Below are 25,176 nucleotides of genomic sequence, written 5' to 3' on the forward strand. Positions count from 1 at the left end.
TCAAATCTTTTCACAACATTTATTCAATTACAATTCTCTTCAAGATAAAACTGAGTAATGAAAAAGATCACATGATTTTTGTCAACTGCCTAACAGTTGTGTGTTTTGGGTTCCTTGCGGACAGAGGGTCACTGGTTAAGACTTAGTGGGAGCAAGGTATAAAAATGTTCACACCGGAAACCAATGACAGGAACAGCTGAGCAGACTGTGCAGAGAACTTCAGTTTCTGAGACAGAGAAAGTTGAAAAGCCTACTGGTGTCAGAGATGACAGCCTTGCAGTAATTATGACAATCAATCTATTGCAATTGTCCATAAAACCCACATGACTCACTAATGTCATTTAGGAAAGGAAATATTCCACCGTTACTAGTGTGGCTTGCCATCCAATTCCAGATCCACAGCAATGTGGTTGAGTGCTAACTGCTTTTTGAAATGGCTGGGCATATCACTCAGCTCAAGGGCAATTAGGGATAGGCAACAAATAGCCAATGATGCTCACATTCATGAAAGAATATACAAAAACAATATGGTGTGTTATTATAAGTAGCATTGAAAAGAATAATAAAGAATAATATGCAGTTTCTCTGCCAAGTAAAGTTTGGCCAGTGTTGTAATAAGTTGGTTTGTTACAGCAGAACTGTTAAGACTTAAAATACTGTCATGCAATCCCTTTATGTCAACTTCTGGGAATTCAAATATCTTTTTAAAAGCTTTTGATTTAGGCACGATCATAATAGAAGCACGCAGGAGACAACACAAGATGGGGGGAGCGCATGAGGGAGAGAGGGCGGGAGAGCGTGAGCGTGAACGCGCACTGGGGAGAGCAAAGGCAGTGGGAGGGGAAGAGACAGAGAGACAGAGACAGACAGAAAAAGAAAATTAGATTGAAAGGTGCTTTTGACATCAGACAGAAGGCAGCAGCAGACAATAGTTAAAGAATGTGGGCACGAATTAGAGCAATTTTCAATTCCTGCCTAGCATATAAATAAATCAGGAAAGGGGTCATAATCGTAGCTTACTGAAGATATTAGGATTGCAGTAGATCCAGAAAGGAGACAAAATTGCCAGAAAAAACAGCAAGCCAGAACACTGAGAACATGGAATTCAGAAAAGAAGGACAAGATGCTTGATCCAGAGGGAGAAGAGAGTATGGGAACAAAAAACAAAAACTGACTGCAATATCTTCTATAAAATCAAAGGGAAAAAAGGTTTCTAAAGATAAATGTAGGTTCATCGCAGTCAGAAGCCAGCAAATTACAATAGGAAGCAAAGAATTAAAAGAATGAATGCATACTTTGGTTCTATCTTCACAACAGTACACATATAACCTCCCAGAAATGTTAGGAAACCAGTGACAGGTAAGAATTGAACGAAGTCAGTAAAAGAGTGCTCAGGAAATTAACGGGGTCACAGACTGTCAAATCACCAGGGTTTAATAATTGACATCCCAGAATACGAAAAGAAGTTGTCCCAGAAACACTGGATGTATCTTCCAAAATTATACAGACTCTGGAGCGGTTCCTGTAAACTGACTAGCAAATATAATCCCACTATTAAAAAGGGGCGGGAAAGCGGAAAGAAATTACTGTCCAGTGAGCCAAATACAGTATCAGTACTTTGAGAAATGCTGAAGCCTAGTATAAAAGAATGTTTGCAAAGCATTTAACACATTTGACAAAGCCAGCATGAGTTTATGAAATGCAAATCATGCTTAACAAATCCACTGGAGTTTTTGAGAATATAACTAGGGAATTAGATGAGGAAGAACTAGTGAATGGAATGCATTTATATTTTCTGAAGGCTTCTAACAAGGGCCCATGGAAGAGGTTGAATTGAATTGAATTGATTTGAATTTATTGTCAAGTGTACCCAGGCACAGTGAAAAGCTTTGTCTTGTGAGCAATACAGGCAGATCACAGAGTTAAGTAACATAGATAAGTAAATAATAGGTAAACAGCAGCAAAAACAAAAACACAGGTACAGGTGTATGTTAAGAGTTTGAGAGTCCATTCAGTATTCTAACAGTAGAAACTGTTCTGAAACGTGTTCAGGCTTCTGTACTTTCTCCCTGATGGTAGTGGTGGTAGAAAAACATTGCCAGGGTGGGATGGTTCTTTGAGAATGTTGGCGACCTTTCCTTGACAGCAGGCCTGGTAGATGGATTCTATAGATGGGAGGTTGGCCTTTGTGATTGTCCAGGCAGAGTTCACCACTCTCTGTAACCATCTCTGATCTTAAATGGTACAATTGCTACACCAAGTTGCCATACATCCAGACAGAATGCACACGATGGCGCACCTATAAAAGTTGGCAAGAGTATCGCCATCATGCCAAATTTTCTCAGCTGCCTAAGGAAAAGGAGACGCTATTGGGCCTTTGTAACCACAAGAAGAGTTCAAGAAAGCTTGTTGTAGATGACCACTCCCAGCAGTTTGACTCTCTCCACTCGTTCCACCTTTGTGCTGTTAATGTGTAGAGGGGGCATGAGTAACATCCCGCCACAAGTCAATAACGAGTTCCTTGCCTTTGCCGGCATTGAGAGCTGGGTCGTTCTCAGTGCACCATTTTTCCAGGTCTTCCACCTCCCATCTGTAGTCTGTTTCGTCGCCATCTGAGATTCGACCGACTATGGTGGTACCATCAGCAAACTTGTAAATGGCATTAGTCTTGTATTTGGTGACACAGTCATGGGTATACAGTGAGTACAGTAGGCTGGCTGAGTACACACCCCTGGTACACTCCAGTGTTGAGTGTTAGTGATGATGAAATATTGTCCCCAGTCTTCACTGATTGTGGTCTGTGGGTCAGGAAACTGAAGATCCAATAGCAGAGAGTGGGGCTCAGTCAGAGATTGCTAAGTTTAGTAATCAGTCACAAGGGGATAATAGTGTTGAAGGCTGAACTGTAGTCAATGAGTAGGATTCTTATGTAGCTGTTCTTGGTGTCAAGATGCTCTAGGGAGGAGTGAAGGGCAAGTGATATGGCGTCTAACGTGGATTTGCTAGTCTGATAGGCAAATTGGAGTGGGTCGAGAATATTGGGGAAGGCTGGAGTTGATTAATGCTATGACCAGCCTTTCAAAGCACTTCATGACCCCCGAAGTTAGGGCCACTGGGCGGTAGCCATCGAGACATGCTGCATGAGCATGCTGCAAGAGGGATGATGTTTACCCTCTTGAAACAGAGGGGGACAGTGGCCTACTGCAGGGAGAGGTTGAAGTTGTCAGAGAAGACCTCTGCCAGTTGATCTGCGCATGCACTGAACGCACGGCCTGGTACTCCGCCTGGTCCCATCGCTTTCCTTGGATTCACACGATGGAAAACTGATCCTTTGCCTGTAAGCTGGGAGAAAAAACACAGCATTCTGGTCGGAGTTCCCGAAATGAGGGCAGGGGATGGAGCAGTAGGCATCTTTCACAGCAGTGTAGCAGTGGTCTAAAATATTCGGGCCCCTCACGGGGCAGGTAATGTTCTGATGGTACTTGGGCAAAACCTTCCTTAGATTGGCTTGACTGAAGTCACCAGTTACAATAAACCAAGCCTCAAGGTGTTCCGTCTCCAGGGTGTTAGTGGTGGAGTACAGCACGTCCAGAGCTTCCTCAACCTTTGCTTGTGGCGGAATGTACATAGCAGTTAATATAGCAGCGGTAAATTCCACGGTAGATAGAAGGGCTGCATTTGATGGTGAGGAATTCAAGGTTTGGGGAGCAATGGCCGCCCAGGGACGCAATGTCCGTGCACCACAAATTCTTGATTAAAAAGCAAACCCTCCACCCTTTGTCTTACCCAAGGACACTATACGGACCATATGATGGATAGTTATGATGGTTATGGGCAAAACTAAAGCACATGGGATTGGAGGCAATATAATGGGATAGATTGAGAATAAAAAAATTTTAAGTGCAACATTGCAGGTTGACTAACACAAAATTAAGATCGAGACTTCAGAAGATGCAAGGAGGCTTCAGGTGACTTAAGACAAGTTGAATGAATGGAAGAACACATGACAGATGCAGTACAATGTGAGTAAGGATGAGGTTATACACTTGGTGAGAAAAACAGTACGGAAAGATTATTTAAATGATGATTCATTGAGAAATGTGGATGTACAAAAGGATCTGATGTCTTTATACAACAGTGAATCAAAGTAGAAAGCAATTAGGAATGTAAATTGTATACTGGCCTTTGCAAGAGGCTTTGAGTTCAGAAGAGGGAGGTCTTACTGCAGTTAAACAAGGCTATGGTGAGACTGCACCTGGAACACTGCATGCAATTTTGGTCTCACTACTTAAGGATGTACGTGCCATAGAGAGAGCTCAGCAGAAGTTCATGAATATAAAACTGGGGGATGCAGGGCTGTTCTAAGAGAAGAGATTGGTTTCACTGATGATTAGATTAGATTAGATTCCTAGTGTGGAAACAGGCCCTTCAACCCAACAAGCCCACACCGACCCACCGAGTAACTCAACCAGACCCAATTCCCTCTGACTAATGCACCTAACACTATGGACAACCCACCTGATCTGCACATCTTTGGATTGTGGGAGGAAACCAGAGCACCGGAGGAAACCCACGCAGACACGGGAAGAATGTGCAAACTCCACACAGATAGTCGCCCAAGGCTGGAATTGAACTTGGGTCCCTGGCGCTGTGAGGCCGCAGTGCTAGCCACTGAGCCACTGTACCGTCCTCTGTGTTCACTAGAGATTAGAAGGATGAGAGGGGATGTAATTGTAAAATAAAAAAATTCTACAGGGCTGAACAGACTAGAGAGGACATTTTCCCCAGTTGGGGATCCAGAGATCAGTCTTAGGAAAAGGGGGCAGGCTATTTAGGACCGAAATGAGGAAAAGATTCTTTATTCAATGGACAATGAACTTGTGCAATTCTATCATACAGCGTCACTAAGAAAGAGATAAATAAGTCTTCAGATTAAAGGCATCACAGAGAGAGCAGGAATATGGCATTGAGAAACAGAATCAACTGTGGTCATATTGAATGGTGGAGCAGGCAAATGGCTACTCCTAGCTTTTATGTTTCTAATGATCCACATAAAATGCAAATTACTCAGACACTAAACTATCTGAAGGAAATCTATCTAAATCTGCACCTGAACGCTAATATCTAAGTGTTGCCGTGTCTCATAGAACCGTGTCTCAGCAGAATTCATCACTTTGAAAAAACTGATAGTAAGGCAACATTGTAAAAAGGAAACTTCAAAAGAACTGTAGCTTAAAGCAGCTGACCTGCTGTACATGTTTTACTGCAAACATGCACCTGTCACAGAGCCATATCCAGTTATTCAAGTTCATAAAAACTGAACATATATCACAGCATATAAAAACAAAATATTGCTACAAGTCTGCAATTGTAACATAAAGTGATTATTTGCCAAACTCTGTTTGAAAAGGTCACATCAGATTACAAGCTGATAGTGTATGGGCACATTTACAACACAAACTGCTTTCATGGAGTTCAGCACACCCTACATCATTGATACTTATGCCTAGTGACATGAGAAAAAGTCACTGCTCTGGTTGCAGCACTGGAAAATTAACGGATTTGTGTTGATATCTTGTAGTCCATTTTGTGACATGTAAGCTAAATGTTGTACAAACTAAGTTACAAACTTCACCAAATCCTGTAGAACATAGATTGGATTTGTTACTGACCCAATGAGTTGTTACAAAGATATGCTCATGTCAAATATGGTTTCTGAACTCATCAACTGGAGACAGACAAATGAACTTCTAAAGGACAGTTTTTAAACCAAAACGGAGACACCAACCCAAACCAAAAACCGCTGCTATAAAATTACATTACTACACAGTTTACATTCCATTCTGTTGGGATGGAGAATGCGACAACATTGCAAAAACAACAAATATATCTTCCAAGTCAGGATGGTGTGTGGCTTAGACAGTGAGTTGCAAGAGACAATAAATCTTTGGAAAGGTATAAACAATTTTCTTCCTGTCGTATTAAAATGCAGCTAGCCACAGTATTCAAAGCATGGAAAATACACCATTCAGAAATCAATTTCTTGAACAGAAGACAGTGCTCTCTTAAGAGACAATGTGCAGATATAAGCCAATCAAATCTACCTTTAGGAATATTCAGTGGGCTTTTAAACTTCTTTTTATTTAGAGTGCAAATCCCAGAGCCAAAAGACCACCTCAGTTTTAAATAATTAATACCACTTAATCAGAAGAGCAATTTCTCCTCGACAAAATGGGAACACTTTATTCGAATTGACTTTCTGACATTTACACAGAGGGAAGATAGCAAATTACCAGAATGAGCACAGCAATGTTACAAGGTCTGCGTATCAGCTTTTCACCATCTTTATTAATGACTAGAATATTCAACTTTGGATTTTCATTTCAGTTTGTGGATGACACTAATATGAGATGGACAGCAAGTAATGTAGATGGGATCAATGGAGTTGCAAAGAAATGAAGTTCGATTATGTGTAAAAGAGAATTTAATATCCACTTCAATCCAAGAAAGATAACTCATAGTATCTTCTGAATAGTGAGAAATACAAATTGTAGACAAGCCCCAAGATGCAAGAGAAGCACACCAAGTACATGAAAGAATTGAAGACCGTGGCATTCTATCATGCCCTGCTTTTTCACAAGAACAAAGAATAGGATTACATAAAGGAAAAGTGGTCAAATCAGTTTCTTACCAGTTTCAGAAATTATTGTAACAGTCTCTAGTTTGGAAGGCTTCATAGGTTTGGTGGTGCAAGAGTTTTTCTTAGATTTCTTATCTGGAGGAGTCTCTTCAGATTCAGAATCTGCAGCAAAGTAAAACATGTGTTTTACTAAATCTATCTAACCAGGACCACACTATTATTCCATGGAATATGAGCAAGGTCAGCATTTAGTGCCTCCTTTGGGAGGTAATGGTGATGAGCAGTTAACTTTTTGAATTGCTGAAATCTATCTGGTGCAGGTGCACCTACAGCACTGGAAAGGAGTTCCAGAAGACTGACCCGGCAACATTGCAGAAACAACAAATATATCTTCCAAGTCAGAGTGATGTGTGGCTTAGACAGTGAGTTGCAAGTGGTGGTGTTCACATGCACCTGCTGCCTTATCCATTGAGGTGGCTGTGGTCACCGATTTGTTAAGCGCAGTTTAAGGAATCTTGGTGAATTGCTGCATGTATCTTGATGCTGGCACTGTACATTGTTGAAGGAGGAATAAAATGGTGGATGAAGTATGGATCGAGCAGGCTTGTTTTGTCCCGAATGGAGTCAAGTTTCTCAAGTATTGGAGTTTCACACATCTAGGCAAATGGAGAATATTCCATATTTTCATAAGCTGTGCTTTGTAGATGGGTTACAGGTTTTGAATGATGAGGCGAGTTATTTGCCATAGAATTCTGACCCTCCGACTTTGCTCTGACTGCTGCAATATCTACACGGCTGGGCCAACTCAATCTCTCATCAATGTTGTTGTTGATAATGGGGGAAATTCAGCAACATTATGATCATTTAATATCAAGGGTAGCTTGTTAGATTCTCTCTTTTTGGTGACAGCCATTCCTTGGCACTGGCACGACCCAATGTTATTTGTCACTTACCAGCCGAAGAATTGATTTTATATCACAAAAAAAACTTTACCTGAATCATAAATAATGTGTTTTTTTCTGTGCACTGGCTTTTGCTTTCCTGATATTGAATTGCATGAATCCTTTCCCTGAAAACACAAAGCAAATAACGTCTAAGCCATTAGCTCAAAAATGGACAGCTTTATCGTCATTTAAAGCTGTGATACAAATTGGCTGTTTGTGTACCTGTACTTTATTTCATCGAAATATTAGAGAGTGAAACACTCAGAACTTTAAAGCAGACATAAGGTAACTGACCTTGGTATCAGTTTTCTTCTTTGTATCTGAAGTTCCCTTGCCAACATTTTTAGCCCGATTCCTTTCCAAAGTCTCACTCCCAGGTTTCTTCCCAGTAGAAAGGCCACCAAAGAATCTTCTGATGTCCTAAGAATATAAAATAATAAAATTCTTAAACACAACTGGTAAACTTATTGAGAGATAGTTGTGTTACCACAGAAGTATAGGTCAGTGCCCCAAAATTCAGAATGGGTTAACAACATATGCACATTCAAAAATACTATCAGTCGCAAAAGCAAACAACACATTTGAATAAGTAGGAATATTACAAGAATAATATTATGTTGAATATAATTACATGATGGGAAGAAATCATGACTTAAAATAGCAAAATACAAATATAGAATAGATTAAACAAACAAAATTCTTCACACAGGGACCAATTGATATATCAAATAGACCTCCAGGTTACTATAGACAAAACTTACAGAGCCATCAGTAAGTAATTAGATATAGCAGTTGTACAGTATTACGCCTTTCCATAACAAAGGGGCCAAACCAGGCAATTTTAGAACTTATTCCAGAAACATTTCTGTAAGCTCAAACTAATTTGTATCACTAAAACCCCCAGATTTGAATGATGCTTCCACATGTTTTTTTTTGTCAATAATCTGTGTTCCCTCATGGAAGTTATAACTATTCACCAAGAGGCAATTTTGCAAGTGTATGCAGTATCAGAAAGCACTCCAATCAGGAGTGTCTCAGCCAAACACAGTGCTAATCTCAACTAATATCTGTACATGCATATTTTTAAAAAGAACAAAACACGAGCAAAATAAATCTATGGGAATGTTTCCATCCACAAATCAGAGGAAAATCAGATCAATGTAATGTTATCAGCATCTCAGCCAAGATGAGCTGACTCTACACCAGCCCATCAAGGATACTGAAGCAAAGGAGGCAGGTTAGGCGATTAGATCTAGGTTAGCTCTTTGGCAGAGCTATCGAATTCATTAGACTCCACAGCATTCTCCCGACAGCCCTGTCGGGGCAGCACAGTGGCTCAGTGGTTAGCTTCACAGCACTAGGGACCAGGGCTTGATTCCAGCCTTGGCATCTGTCGATGTGGAGTTTGCACATTCTCCCCATGTCTGCATGTGTTTCCAGTGGGTGCTCTGGCTTTCTCCCACGGACTGAAGACATGCAGGCTAGGTGAATTAGCCATGGCAAATAAAGGGTTAGCGACTGGGTCAGGGGGTGATGCTCTTCAGAGGGTCAGTGCAGACTCAAATGGGCTGAATAACCACTTTTTCCACTGTAGGGGTCCTATGATCAGAGCCCCGTCAGCACTTTTTCCCCTCAAATATTTATTCATCCTCCTTTTAAATGTTATTAAACCTATTTACAGCACATTTTCAGGTATTGCATTCCAGATCACAGCCTACAAAAAAAATTTGCCCCGTTAAGTTATCTTTGATTATGTTGACAATCACCGGATATCACTAATTATAGAGAATTGGCTCACGGATGGACAGGACTAGCAGCTTAATGTTCCAAAATACAAACGCTATATACGGATATGAGTGGGCAGCACATGAGAGGAGGGGGAGTGGTGTTTTTAATAAGGGACTGTACTTAGGGAGGATATTCTTGGGAATATAACCAGGGAGGTTATTTGGGTGGAACTGAGAAATAAGAAAGGGATTATACTGTAGACCTTCCAATAATCAGCAGGAAATTGAGAAACAAATTTGTAAGGAGATCTCAGTTAACTGCAAGAATAATAGGGTGATTATGGTAGGGGATTTTAATTTCCCAAACATAGACTGGGACTGCCATAGTGTTAAGGATTTAGATGGAGAAGAATTTGTTAAGTGTGTACAAGAACATTTTCTGATTCAGTATGTGGATGTACCTACAAGAGAAGGTGCAAAACTTGATCTACTCTTGGGAAGTAAGGCAGGACAAGTGACTGAGGTTGTCAGTGTGGAGCACCATACTTCTACTAGTGTTTAAAAAAAAAGCGACGGAAAAGGATAGACAGGATCTAAAAGATAAAGTTGTAAATTGGAGGAAGGCCAATTTTGATGGTATTTGGTAAGAACTTCCAAAAGCTGTTTTTTGTGTGTGTGTGTGTGTGTGTGTGTGGGTGGGGGTGGGGGGGGGGGGGGGGGGGGGGGGGGGGGGTGGAGAGAGGGGTTGGGGATGTTTGCAGGTGAAGGGACACCTGGAAAATGGTTAGCCTTCAAAATTGAGATAACGAGAGTCCAGACACAATATATTCCTGTTAGGATGATAGACAAGGTTGGTAGGTGCAGGGAATGCTGGCTGACCAGAGAAATTGAGGTTTTAGTTAAGAAAACGAATGAAGCAAACATCGGGTATAGACAGCAGAGATCGAGTGAATCCTGAGAAAAGTATAAGGCAGGAGTATACTTAAGAGGGAAATCAGGAGGAAAAAACAGACGTGAGATAGCTTTCGCAAATAAGGTTAAGGAGAATCGAAAGGAATTTTATAAATATGTTAAGGACAAAGGGTAACTAGGGAGCAAACAGAACTCCTCAAAGTTCAGGAAGGCAGCCTGTGTGGAACCACAGGAGATGGGGGAGATACTAAAATGAGTATTTTGCATTAGTGTTTACTGTGGAGAAGGACATGGAAGGCACAGAATGTGGGGAAGCCAATGGTGGCATCTTGAAAAATGTCCACATTAGAGATGGCGGTGTTGGATGTCTTTAAACACATAAACGTGGATAAATCCCCAGGACCTGATCAGGTATACCCTAGAACTCAGTGGAAAGCTAGGGAAGTGATTGTTGGACCCATCAAGTCACAGGTGAGGTGACAGAAAAGAGAGGAGGTAAGGAAGAGCCAGGGAACTATAGAACAGTGAGCTTGACATTGATGGTGGGCAAGTTGTTGGAGGGAATCCTGAGGGACAGAAGTTACATGTATTTGGTAGGCAAGGATGATGTGGGATAGTCAGCATGGCTTTGTGCATGGGAAATGTCTCACTAGCTTGAGTTTTTTGAAGAAGTAACAAAGATGATTGAGGAGGGCAGAGGGGTAGACGTGATCTATATAGATTTCAGTAAGACGTTTGACAAGGTTCCTCATGGCAGACTGGTTAGCAAGGTTAAATCTCAAAATACAGGAACTAGCCAATTGGATATATAGAGCTGGCTCAAAAGGTAGAAGACAGAGGGTGGCTTTTCAGACTGGAGGCCTGTGATCCGTGGTGTGCCTCAAGGATCAGTGGTGGGTCCACTGCTTTTCATCATTTATATAAAATGATTTGGATGAGAACTTAGGAGGCATAGTTAGTAAGTTAGCAGATGACATCAAAATTGGAGGTGTAGTGGACAGCAAAGAAAGTTACCTCACAGTACAATGGGATCTTGATCAGATGGACCAATGGGCTGAGGCATTGCAGATGGAGTTTAATTTAGATAAATGTAAGGTACTGCATTTTGGCAAAACAAATCAGGGCAGGACTTATACACTTAATGGTAAGTTCCTGGGAAATGTTGCTGAACAGAGACCTTGGAGTGCAGGTTCATAGTTCCTTGAAAGTGGAGTTGTAGGTAGATAGGATAGTGATTAAGGCATTTGGTACGCTCTCCTTTACTGGTTGGAAGGCTGGGGCGGTTTTCCCTGGAGCGTCGTAGGCTGAGCAGTAACCTTATAGAGGTTTACAAAATGAGGGGCATGGATGTGGTAAACAGAAAAGGTTTTTTTTCCCCTGGGTAGGGGAGTCAAGAACTAGAGGGCATAGATTTAGCATGAGGGGGGGAAAAGATTTAAAAAGACCCAAGGGTGGTGCATGTTGGAATGAGCTGCCAGAGGAAGTGGTGGAGGCAGGTACAATTACAGCATTTAAAAGGCATCTGGATGGGTATGTGAATAAGAAGGGTTTAGAGGGATATGGGCCAAATGCTATCAAATGGGATGAGGTTAATTTAGGATATCTGGTCAACATGGACAAGTTGGACCAAAGGGTCTGTTTCCATGTTGTACACCTCTATGATTTAAATCTTTCACTATCAACTATTGTTACTGAACATAATTGTTATTTACTTACTCAATCAGGAACATCCTCGATCAAATCTCCTCTTGACATTCTCTGGTCTAAGAATAGCCTCAAATCACTCCACATAATCGCTCTTCCCTATTGGCTTTCTACTAATTCTCTACCATACCCCTTTGACAGCCTTACTAAAATGCGGTGCTGAGCTAAGGTCTGCCTTGTGTTTTATAAATGCATCAAACCAGAGATTCAAGAGAGTCGGGGGCAGAGATCAGTACAGTGTCCATCACTAAGGAGAAGGTGCTAGGAAGCTGAAAGGTCAGGGAGAGTCCCAAAGGTCTGGCAAATAGCTAGGGTAACACCTACAATTAAGGAAGGAGGGAGCCAGAAGACAGGAAGCTATAGGCTCTTTAGCCTCACCTCTGTCACTGTTAAGATTTTAAGAGTCCACTATTAAGGATGAGATCGCAGAATACTTAGAAGTGAATGGCAAAATGGGACTGAGTTAGCACAGCTTCATAATGGGGAAGTCGTGCCTGACAAATCTGTAAAACAAGTTAGATATAACACAGCCAGTGGTTATCGTCTATTTTGATTTCCAGAAGGCATTTGACAAGATGTCACACAGGTGATTGCTAAGAGGCCAAGGTGTTAAAGGGAAGGTACTGGCTGACTGGCAGAGGGCAGAGAGTAGAGAGAAAAGGGATTGTTTTCCAGGATGGCAGCAGTAACCTGTGGAGTTCAGCAGGGGGCCACGTTAGGACCACAGCTACTCAAGTTTTACATTAGCAATCTGGAAAAGAGAACGGAGGGCATTGATGCTAAACTTGCAGATGATAAAATATACAGGGAAGGACAGGTAAGTGTTGAGGTAGCAGGAGGCTGCAAAAAAAAAAAAGGATTTGGACAGGCTAGGAAAGTGGGCAAAGAAGTGACAGATGGAATATAATGTAGACAAGTGTGAGGTTATTCACTATGGTAGGAAGAGGAGGCATTGACCAATTTTTTCAATATGGGAAGACTTCAGAAATCTGAAGCACAACGGACTTGGGAGTCCTAGTTCAGGATTCTCCCATGGTCGAGATATAGTTCAGTTGGTAATTAGGAAGGCAAATGCAATGTTAGCTTCCACTTCAAAACAGCTAGAGTACAAGAGCAGAGAAGAACTGCAGAGGCTGTACCAGGGTCTGGGCAGATGGCATTTGGAATACAAGGGCAGTTTTTGGACACCATATCTAAAATATAAAGAAGGATAGTAAAAGCTTTTTTAGGTATGTGAAAGGCAAAAAAATGGTTAAGACTAAAATTGGGCCCTTGAAGACAAAAACAGGGGAATATATTACGGGGAGCAAAGAAATGGCAGAAGAGTTGAATTGGTACTTCAGATCTATGTTCACTGGGGAAGACAGGCAATCTCCCAGAGGTAACAGTGGCGGAAGGGAATTTATATTTGCCAAGAATTGGTGTTGAAGAGACTGTTAGGTCTGAAGGCTGTTAAGTCCCCAGGGCCTGATGGTCTACATCCCAGGGTACTGAAGGAGGTGGCTCGAGAAATCGTGGATGCGTTGGCGATTATTTTCCGGAGTTCAATAGATTCAGGATCAGTTCCTGCGGATTGGAGGGTGGCTAATGTTGTACCACTTTTTAAGAAAGGAGCGAGAGAGAAAGCAGGAAATTATAGACCAGTTAGTCTGACCTCAGTGGTGGGAAAGATGCTGGAATCCATAATAAAGGATGAAATTACGACACATCTGGATAGCAGTAACAGGATAGGTCAGAGTCAGCATGGATTTATGAAGAGGAAAATCATGCTTGACTAATCTTCTGGAATTTTTTGAGGGTATAACTCTGAAGATGGACAAGGGAGATCCAGTGGATGTAGTGTACCTGGACTTTCAGAAAGCCTTTGAAAAAGACCCACATAGGAAGTTAGTGAGCACAATTAGGACGCATGGTATTGGGGACAAAGTACTGACTTGGATTGAAAATTGGTTGGCTGACAGGAAACAAAGAGTAGTGATAAACAGCTCCTTTTCGGAATGGCAGGCGGTGCCAGTGGGGGACTGCAGTGATCAGTGCTGGGACCGCAGCGTTTTACAATATATTATTTATATAGAAGATGGTATTAATAGTAACATTAGCAAATTTGCTGATGATACGAAGCTGGGTGGCAGGGTGAAATGTGAGGAGGATGTTAGGAGATTACAGGGTGACCTAGACAGGTTAGGTGAGTGGACAGATGCATGGCAGATGCAGTTTAATGTGGATAAATGTAAGGTTATCCACTTTGGTGGCAAGAACAGGAAGGCAAATTACTATCTAAATGGAGTCAAGTTAGGTAAAGGGGCAGTACAAAGAGATCTGGGTGTTCTTGTACATCAGTCAATGAAGGTAAGCATGCAGGTACAGCAGGTAGTGAAGAAGGCTAATAGCATGCTGGCCTTCATAACAAGAGGGATTGAGTATAGAAGAAAAGTGGTTCTTCTGCAGCTGTACAGGGCCCTGGTGAGACCGCACCTGGAATATTGTGTGCAGTTCCGGTCTCCAAATTTTAGGAAAGACATTCTGGCTATTGAGGGAGTGCAGCGTAGATTCACGAGGTCAATTCCTGGAATGACGGGACTATCTTATATTGAAAGATGGGAGCGACTGGGCTTGTATATCCTTGAGTTTAGAAGACTGAGAGGGGATTTGATTGAGACATAAGATTATTAAAGGATAGGACACTCTGGAGGCAGGAAACATGTTTCCGCTGTTGGGTGAGTCTCGAACCAGAAGACACAGCTTAAAAATAAGGGGTAGGCCATTTAGGACAGAGATGAGGAGAAACTTCTTCACCCAGAGAGTGGTGTGTGGAATGCTCTTCCCCAGAAAGCAATGGAGGCCCAGTCTCTGGATTTGTTTAAGAAAGAGTTGGATAAAGCTCTCAAGGATAGTGGAATCAAGGGTTATGGAGATAAGGCAGGAACAGGATACTGATTGAGGATGATCAGCCATGATCATAATGAATGGTGGTGCAGGCTCGAAGGGCAGAATGGCCTACTCCTGCACCTACTGTCTAAGGATGAACGCGCTGGCTTCAGATGAGATCCAGAGGAGGTATACAAAAATGATCCTGGGGATGAAGGGCTTGTCATATGAGGAGTAGTTAAGGGTCTGTATCAGATGGAGTTTGGAAGAATGAGGGGGAATTGAAACTTACAGAATAATGAAAGGCCTGGATAGAGTGGATGTGGAGAAAATGTTCCCAATAGTAGAACAGACTAAGACCAGAAGGCGCACAGTCTCAGAGTGAAGGGATGACCCTTTAGATGAGGGATTTCACCCTTTAGATGAGTGGTTTATCTGTGGCACTCATCGCCACAAATGGCTGTGCAGGCCAAGTCATCGAGTGTATTTAAGACAGGGATAGATAGGTTCTTGATTAATAGGGGGATCAAAGGTTATGGGGAGAAGGCAGATAATAAGATTTAAAAACGTATCAGCCATGATCAAATGGCAGTGCAGACTCAATGAGCTGAATGGCCTAATTCTACTCCTGTATTTTTTGGTCTAACCTTTCTATTGCCTTGGGCAGCCATCCAGGGTAGGAGTGGGAGTGGAGACAGAATTATAAAGCTGCATAAATTCGACACACTTTCTGATAGTGTGGGAAAGTTTTTCTTTATTTATTCACAGGATGAGGGCCTCACTGGCTGGGCAGCATTCATTAGCCATCCTTAATTGCCCAGAGGGCAGTTAAGAGACAACCATTTGCTGTGGGTCAGGAGTCATGTAGGCCAGACCAGGTAAGGATGGCAGTTTCCTTCCCTAAAGGACATTAGTGAACCAGATGGGTTTTTCCGACAATCAACAATGGATTCATGGTCATCATTATCTGGAATTAAGAGTCTATTTACTGAATTCAAATACCACCATCTGCCGTGGCAGGATTCGAACCTGGGTCCCACAATGTTAACTGGGTCTCCGAATGAACAGTTTAGCAATAAATACAACTAGGCCATTGCCTCCCCTGCCAAAGTGAAATAAAGCATGGTTCTTTGCAATGTACATATTGGGGAGAAAGATGGCAATGGGAGGAAACAAAGTCTGGCACATTCGGACAGGACTGTGTAAAGCTGCATCTGTCTCTTGCATTTGTCATGTCATCAGCCTAGTGAAACTGCCTACTGTTGAGTAAAGATTTCATTTAAATACTGTCTTTCAATCAGAGTTACATTTTGGTAGCAGCATTAATGAGATGGTGCTGCTTCTTCCAGAAGTACAGAGATTCACCTTAATGTTGTTTCCGCTGGCTAAAACATGACCGAGGTTTCATTCCTTTGGGACAACACAGATAGTAAAATAGTGCTCAGCAACTTGAGACAAAGAAAGTAAGTAGTTGATGGGAAAAAAAAATTAGAAAAAAAAATCTTGTAATTGTTTCATTATGATCAATCAAATGAACAACCTGCTTTGCTCACCACTGCACATTTCATAGAGTCATAGAGATGTACGGCACGGATACACACCCTTTGGTCGAACTCGTCCATGCCAACTAGATATCCCAACCAAATCTAGTTACACCTGTCAGCAACTGGCCCATACCCCTCCTTTCCTGTTCATATACCCATCCAGGTGCCTTTTAAATGTTGCAATTGTACTAGCCTCCACCACTTCTTCTGCCAGCCCATATCACACACATACCACCCTCTGTGTGAGGATGTTGCCCCTTAGGTCTCTTATATCTTTTGCTTTATTTTCTTGTGGTTAGCAGCTACAGCCCAGAGACTGAAGTAAAACATTGTTATACAGGTATCATATATAGTAAGACATCTGAAAACACTGACAAAGTGGAGAAAGCATAATATCATATTTTCCAAAGGTGCCAAAGATTATTAACATCCCAGCAATCAAAAAGATAAACTATCTCCTAGTGTTCAATGAAACCACACTGCCTCCCAGGGCTTCCCTTCAGAAATTTTTATTCATGCCAATGATGGGAGAATTCCAGGATCCTCCTGTTTGAAAGCTCACCATAGTGTATCCTATTGAAGTAATCAAACATATTTCAAATCAACTCAAAAAAGCAAGAGGTCAAATGTACAAGATGGCTAAATCTAAACAAAATTTAAGTCTAAATTAATGAGACATGAGAAAACCCATCCCTCGCTTCTGGAGTATTTCTGACAGAAGCCAATCACTGCACACATGCAACTAAAGCCAACAGTCAAAACAACACATTTAAGTAGCATCTTAAGTACAGGAAAATGTCCAAACCACTTAATGGGAAAGTAATTGTACTAAGTTTAGCATTTGGGAGAAGTGACCAAAATCTTGTTACAGAGATAGGTTTGAAGGAGTGTCCATAAGGAAGCAAGCATGATTTTCTTTTGGCAGGGAAGATTTAGGGAGAAGAGCATAGACATCAGTCAGCATAACCACAAATGGTCAGGCAGAGAAAATCAAGGTTGTGCAAGAGATCACAATTATAAGAACGTAGAAGAAAGTGAGAACTGCAGATGCTGGAGATCAGAGTCAAAAAATGTGCCACTGGAAAAGCACAGCAGATCAGACAGCACCCAAGTAGCAGGAGAATCGATGTTTCGGGCATAAGCCCTTCATCAGGAGTGAGACACGAAGGGCTTATGCCCAAAGCTTCAATTCACCTGCTCCTCGGATGCTGCCTGATATGCTGTACTTCTCCAGTGCCACACTTTTGATTGCAGTCAATTCAGAGTTAAGCTTGATGGAGAATGTGCAGAAAGGGAAGAATTGGCCCTTGGAGGGACATGACACAACAAGAATGGAAAATTCTGAACCAGCAGCCAAAGGTCACCAAGTACATGTAATGTCTGAATAGGGTCTGGCAAGAGTCAAGATCTGGGCATATGAGCTCAAGTTTAAGAGAGAGTAGAAATAGGTAGTTGGAAAGGAGAGCAGAGAAGTCAATCTGTTTCCTCTTCCCTCTGCAGGAAACCTGATAAAACAGCTTCCAATTACCCTGTCAAGAGTAATATCCGCGCAACTATTTTTTCCTGAAGTAGCCATTGGCAATAATGCACATCATTTTCAGCACATCTACAGAGGAACTTCGATTATCCGGAGGACACAGACAGGGAATATTTCATTTGATTAAATCGAATTCCAAACAATCGAATGCCAGATAACGTAGTTTAGCAGAGCATCGGGACCACGCCATCTTGCCAGGTAATCCGATATTCGGATAATTGAATACCGGATTATCGATGTTTCTCTGTACTCTCTAGTTGAACATTAAAAATTAAAGGTCCATTCAAAAATGATTGAACTCTATGCAAGTAGAACATAATTACAACTGATTCGATTGTTCCTGTTTCAAGCACTTGAACAAAATTCCTAGCTGTAATTTAATCTTTCTCCATCATGTCCAATATTTTGACGTGCAAAAACATGAATAGTTCAATTTAAAAAAAGGGTAAATTAATATTCCCAAGTTCTTTGTTATTGCTAAGATTTATTGCAAGATGCACTCTTACTCAATAATCTTATCTACAATACATGCGGTGGCATTGTCAACCAACAGTTGAATTGGTGTTGCATGGTGCACTACAACCTAGTTAAGCCTAGAACTTATCATACTGGCAAAGAGAAAGAATCCACAGCTCAAGACTCCACTTACAAATGCCATTAAATAATGCATAAACCCACAATTACATTATATTCCTCACAGAAACTAACTTCAACCTTCAAACGATTAATCAAAGCCAACTTTTTAAAAATAAAAATTATTCCAGCAACTCAATAATAATCCACAGCAGTGGCCATGAACTGACAGGATTTCAAATTGCCAGCCCCACACATTAGCGTTTTGTTACATTAAAACAAGATATTGATTTGATGGGATGGATGAGTAAATTAAATCCAGCCATGTAACCAACCAGCTACTTCAAAAATGGAAGGCAGGGCATTTTGAGTGTATGAGCACAGTAACAGTTGTTTAGATTACTTGCAAAATCAAGGAAGGTGGTTAATCATTATGAAAAGCAAGTCCAGTCATGAAGCAAAATTGTGAAAGAGAAGGAAGGATTATATGGCAAACACAGAAGCACATATAAAGGGAAGGAGGGTGTTAGGTGAAATTCATTAACGAGTACACAATGCAATGTTGGGTTGCAGTACCACGAAAAGAAAGGTGACTGGTGGAATACCAGAAAGGGATCACAATTAAGAATGAGTGACTACACTTGATTGTTCCCTACTTCTATTGGTGCTTTGCTTAAAAAGGCAAGAAAACTCTCATATATAAGACTTGCATTTAATTTAACTTCATAATTCAGGAATAATTCAACATAGCCTACTTACTGCAAAAGCAAAAGTAAACTAGCTGAAAAGTTAGCAACAAGTAATTTGATGACCTGCTGGATCAGTTCACTGGAACAAAAAGATTCAAATAAAGTAAATTCCAGACCCAAACAAAAAACAAAAAGAATGGCAGACACTGGAAATCAAAGAAAAAAAAAATTGCTCAAAAAAAAAAAACAAGCATCTGTGGAGAGAAAGCACAGTTAATGTTTTGGGTCCAATGATCCTTCTTCAGAATGTTAACTTTGCTTTCTCTCCACAAAGTAAATTCAAGGTTCAATACTGAATTTGCTGATTCAGCAAAGATGGCATGAAGACCCCTCCACATAACCTTTTTCGACTTCTGCCCTGTATCACCTGCATGGATAGACATGAGATGAAGATACATCTAACTGTGATATCCAACCTGCTCACAATGAATAAAAGACCACTGGGCAAAGCATAAAACAGTAACCAGCCATAACCTACTGAAGTGTCTACATCAAAAGAAGAAAGAAAGGATCAGCTCAGTTCACACTTCTGTCCCAACCTTAACTGAATGACCTCACTGATGCATATTAAAATATAACCTTTTGACTGAAAACATTAAAATCTGGTCATCTGCTATTCCTGGCTTGTGTAGCCCTCAACTGCACAGTTCTGGTATGAAAAAGAAAACAAAAATTTAATTTTTCTAAACAAAACATTTATTTAACATTTTGTTACAAGAACTGCAAAATGTGTTACAGCTGACCACAACATGCAAGTACATCAAGATAAACTTTCAAACTGGAATTATGTAAGGCTTATAACAAATTTTTAAATCAGGAGAAAGCCTACACTTTACTCAAACTGAAAACTACACCCACATAGCGAAAGCAGTCAGTGCCCCTACACGTCCATCTTCCCTCCTTTTTACACAAAAGCAGTTCCACCAATCTAGCTCCAACCAGATTTCTGTTCTGCTTTTATGTAATCCATTAATCCACAATGGGGATGTCACCTCAGTTCCCTCTTCAGACAATAATTATTATTTCGTCAGGAAAACCAACATGATGCTTGGTCCTAAAATATAAAATTTCACAAAATTAATCTCATTAATTCACAGATACACATTCAACATTTATTGAATATTTACATAAACTTCATAGAAGCCCTATGGGCTTAATCTCAAAATAAAAGCTACCAATTTAAGACTGAAATGACGAGGAATTGCTTCACTCAGGGGGTTGAGTGCCTTTGAAACTCTGTGCCCACAGCTCTCTGTGGCAAAGAGTCCTTGTGCATATCTAAGGCTGAGATAAATACATTTTTGATCAGTGTGGGAAATCAAACGTTATGGGGAAAACAGAGGAAAATGGATGTGAGCATGTTGGATCAGCATGATCTTATCGAATGGCAGAGCAGGCTCAAGGGTCTGAACAGCCTAATCCTGTTCCTATTTTTAGAGTTTTAACTGCCTGCCAACAATGCCATATTTTTCCATTAATCTTGAAGAATTAAAAAGGTAACATTTAGGCCAACTGAAGTATGCACAGGGATTATCTGTCCTTTTTTTTAAAAAATGTAACCCAAGAAAGAGGAAAAATAAAACCATTGATTTATTTTAAAACACAATCGCAAAAATTAGACACTTAGAAATACTTAAAATTACTCCACTCAGGCTTGATTATGAACCCCCTCCAGCTAATATATCTTCTAACTTAGATTAGTAAGAACACTGTAACAGCACTTTTGGAAACTGTATAATTTACAATCCTACCTCATCATGTGCATTTCATGTCACTTGCTATAATGGTTCAATTCTGCATTGCCACGATGTTAAAATAGGCTCATTTTCTTCACAGCACCTCTTGTTCAGCATGGGATGTTGCAGTTATGCCACAGCAGAATAAAATTAGAAGAGAAAGCATGTTTTCATAGTGGCAGTCTTTGAAGTTATGAACAATCGAATGTTCCTGACCAACATATTGTACAGTCATGTACAGAAACCGCAGTTTAAGGTTTTTGTTCAGTACACACACTTCCCGTCTGCACAGGTGCAATGTGTTTAGCACAAGTCAACATCAAAATATACTTTTCTGCGTCACTCTGTAGCCTCAAAGAAGAAAGAAGCAATAAAAAAAGAACATAGGAGAGAAACAGCAAGGATGATCATATCTAAAAAATCCAATTTCTGTCTTCCTTGGACTGACATTCTGCACAAAAATGGTCAAAGTATATTAATCAACTTCATCCTCCAAGAAATATTTGACATGGCATCCTCAAGTCTTGCAACTTAATGCATTGGTCTCATTCTTTTCTAAAAAGCAAACACCACAACAAGCACATCTCCTGTAAGACATTCGCTTCCAAATTCCAATGCCTTATCACTTTTTAAACACACAAGCTGGCAAAATACTCATGGATCCAGAAAAACACTGAGGCATTCACATAAGCCAGCCTTTAAACCAACTCCTGAACCTAGGTACAGAACTTAGTGTAAATGTTTCAGCCGTTTCTATCGCCGAAATGATCTTTCCAATTTAGCTTGACATTTCCTTCGCTTCATGTTCTGTGCACCTGGAGCAGCGAAATCTACCAAACGTGGAGCCAAGCATCACATTCAGTAAAACCAATCACTTCCCATCACATCAACTGTACACCCGGTCCCACGCCACAGATCAACCGCTCAATGAGGAGTCAGTCATTCGCCATCCCAGTGAACCAGAAACTCAAGGCAGGTTTAACATCCCCTCCCCACCCCACCCCACGGGAACCTTTTCCCCTGAAACTGGAACCGGGGGGGGGGGGGGGGCTGACCTCGGAACAGCCGACAGTCACCCGAGAGGCCGAGCCCCGGGGGAGAGAGGCCGAGCCTTCCAGCCCCACCCGCAAGACTAAAACAGAAGAAAATATTTTCTCGGCCGGGGGGGGGGGGGGGGGGGGTGGAGTATGATGCAACCGCGGGCGAGCAGGCCCTGGGGCTGGGGGCACCGCACCGTGGACTGTCCGCCCGTTTCCTTGGGGTGGGGGGGGGGGGTGCTCCCTGACTTCCCGGTGGCGATGCTCCCATTGCCCTCTCCGCATACACCCCCGAGCCTCCCTCGCTATGGCGGCATTCTCTCCCCCCCCGGTAATGATGGTGATGATGATGCTCTCGCCTCCTTCGCCTCCCCAGCCCACACTCACCATGGTGGTCTATCTCCTCTCCTTCGCCGTTACATTTGGCGCCAACAATTTCAACGCGCAAGCGTGCGGCGCGCGGAGATGAGGTCATGCGGGTGGCCACAGGATGTGGGTGAGGTTTGATTGACGGGTGCAGCGTCCCCCTGCAGAGGGGAGCGGATGGGCCAGTGGCGGTGTGCACTGACTCAGGGAAGCTCACTCACATTGTGAAATATTAAGTTGTATCACCGGAAGCAGCTGCAATTAAAGCTGTACTTTAACATACTCGCACAGGTACAATGAGGGAGCAGTGTTCTGAAAGCTAGTGCTTCCAAATAAACCTGTTGGACTATAACCTGGTGTTGTGTGATTTTTAAACTTTATCCACCCCCGTCCAACACTGGCATCTCCAAAAGGTATTATTGTATTACCTTACAAAGGATAGACTAAGTTAAGGTACTCCATTTTACTCCCAGTGTAGCCTTCAGCCCCTGGAAACTTCTATTAATGAATAAGATCATTGCTCTTCTGCAAACCTGACTTCACAAAACCACCCATATCCCTAAATATTTTCAGATTACCAGAATCACAGGACTTCACCTGATGAAGGAGCAGGGCTCTGAAAGCTTGTGATTCCAAATAAACCTGTTGGACTATACCCTGGTGTTATGTGACTTCTGACTTTGTCCACCTCCACTTCTTACAATATTTATGTACTTGAACTGCCAGGTTTAACCCATTCTCATAACTTATCTCTCAATTAACATCACAAAACAGATTATCATGCATGTTGATAATGTGGAAATTGGCTGCCGTGTTTCCTACAACAGCAGCTACAATTGAAAATATTACTACACTGGCTGTAACGTTGACATGTCCTGTGGTTGAATGGTGCTACACAAATGCCAGCCGTTTCTTCAATAATCTTTTCTAATGTCACATTTCCATCTACAATGCTCACAGTGACACCTCTATGTTACTGGTAAACTTGGATTTGTGGTTGTCTATCCCAAAATAAAACAAACAGTGAATATCTGAGGCACAACATGTATCCTACTGGGAAATTCTGCCAATTTGAGAAGAGTCATATAGCATGGAAACACACCCTTTGGTCAAACTCGTCCATGCCAACCAAGTTTCCTAAACTAAACTAGTCCCATTTGCTTGCAATTGGTTCATATCCCTCTAAACCTTTCCTATTCATGTACCTATCCAAATGTCTTTTAAATGTTGTAACTGTATCTGCATCTACCATTTCCTCTGGCAGTTCATTCCACATACGAACTACCCTCTTTGTGAAAAAGATGCCCTTCAGGTTCCTTTTATATCTTTTTTCACTCACCTTAAAATTATGCCCTCTAGTTTTGAACTCCCCTACACGAAGGAAAAGACCTTTGCTACTGATCTTATCTATGCCCCTCATGATTTTATAAACCTCTATAAGGTCACCCCTCAGCCTCCAGCACTCCAGGGAAAACAGCCCCAGCCTGTTCAGCTTCTTCCTATAGCTCAAACTCTCCAACCCTGGCAACATTCTCATAAATCTTTTCTGAACCCTTTCAAGTTTCACAGCATCTTTCCTGTAGGAAGGAGACCAGAATTGCATGCAATACACCAAGAGTGGTCTAACCAATGTCCTGTACAACCTCAACATGACCTCCAACTCCTATACTTAATGCACTGATCAATAAAGGCAAGCATACCACACACCTTCTTCACTATGCTATAATTATCCCACAGCAGATGCTAGGCTAACTGGGCTATAATCTCTAGATATTCACCTTCACCATTCTAAAAGGATCAAAGGGTATGGGGAGATAGCCAAACTGGATGATCAGCCATGATCATATTGAAAGACTGAGCAGATTCAAAGGGCCAGATGACCTACTCCTGTTATTTTCTATGTTTACACTGTGGAGTGAGGTACACAATTTCCATCAAAAGACGGAAGTCACAGTTAGACTATTTTGCATTGTTCTCACATAATTTAAAATTTCTCACTCTAAAACCCTCTAATCTAGGAAGTATAAATTTTAATGTTATTGTTTCCATCACTAGTATCATTTTGCTTTTATTAATTTTATTGAATCCCTGTCCTTAATACTAGTTTGCTTGGAATTTACAAAGCAGCTGTTTCTTGGGAACACTAACACAAAGTAAGTATTCACAATGTCCTGCATTTCCACGTCCTTGTTCTGTTTTGATCATGTGGAGCTGTAACATCCTCATCTCAGGTACTTAAAGAATTATTCAATTGATTCCTGCCTTATTGCCACTTTGGTATGCATCCTTGATGTGAACCTAGTTCTAAAAGGCATAATTATCAAGTTTGCAGAAGCACAGGCTTAGCAATGTATGAAATAGCAGCAGACTTAAAGGGAACATAATGCACAGACAAATTTAATGCAAAGTGTGAATAGATTAAAGAAAATCAGGAAAAGCTATACAATTTAAATGATACTGTACCATTTTAAAATTGTAACAGCTGGCACTCCAATACATTTTTTTTAATGTGGCCGGATAAATTGTAAAGATGAGTAAACAAAATATCGTGATTCTTTATTGCTTGATAAATAGGCGCAAAGCGTGCACAGCAAGGGAAGTTAAGATAAAACCTTAAAATATACTTATTAGGCCTCTATAAAAGTACCATGACCGCTCCTAGGAATCAGACCTCGGGAACTATGTCAAGGTTTCAGTGGTAATGCAGAAGACATTTACTGAAATGGTACAGGGATGAGAGTTTTCAATTACACGTGCAAAATTATATTATCCAGCTGAGGTATAATCGATCCTTTCAAAAGTATGCGTGTGTTCAGGGAGTAAGGACAAACTGATTGCA

At 41.3% G+C, this 25,176-nt stretch overlaps 1 protein-coding gene and 1 long non-coding RNA gene across 5 annotated transcripts in view; both read right to left on the bottom strand.

Moving 5' to 3' along the window:
- Positions 1–25,176, bottom strand: part of rfc1 (replication factor C (activator 1) 1) — an 86,367-nt gene that overhangs the window by 60,981 nt on the left and 210 nt on the right. For 3 of the 4 annotated variants that reach the window (XM_087987318.1, XM_043692868.2, XM_087987326.1), the window contains exons 2-4: positions 7,879–8,004; positions 7,634–7,709; positions 6,692–6,802 (exon numbers count right to left, since the gene is read on the bottom strand). In XM_087987318.1, coding sequence (XP_087843444.1) covers positions 6,692–6,802; positions 7,634–7,709; positions 7,879–8,004 — 313 coding nt within the window. Of the gene's footprint in view, positions 1–6,691; positions 6,803–7,633; positions 7,710–7,878; positions 8,005–22,358; position 25,176 lie in introns of those variants that run through there. The other variant, XM_087987321.1, reaches the window with a different exon arrangement.
- Positions 19,964–22,040, bottom strand: LOC122551268 (uncharacterized). Its single transcript, XR_006312070.2, has 2 exons — positions 20,950–22,040; positions 19,964–20,252 (listed from the first exon to the last, which is right to left on the bottom strand). It is a non-coding gene; the product is annotated as an uncharacterized LOC122551268 (long non-coding RNA).

Source organism: Chiloscyllium plagiosum, unplaced genomic scaffold (genome assembly GCF_037043375.1).
Source record: "Chiloscyllium plagiosum isolate Xiang-an unplaced genomic scaffold, Cpla_swu_hap1 HiC_scaffold_1, whole genome shotgun sequence".
NCBI lineage: Eukaryota > Metazoa > Chordata > Chondrichthyes > Orectolobiformes > Hemiscylliidae > Chiloscyllium > Chiloscyllium plagiosum.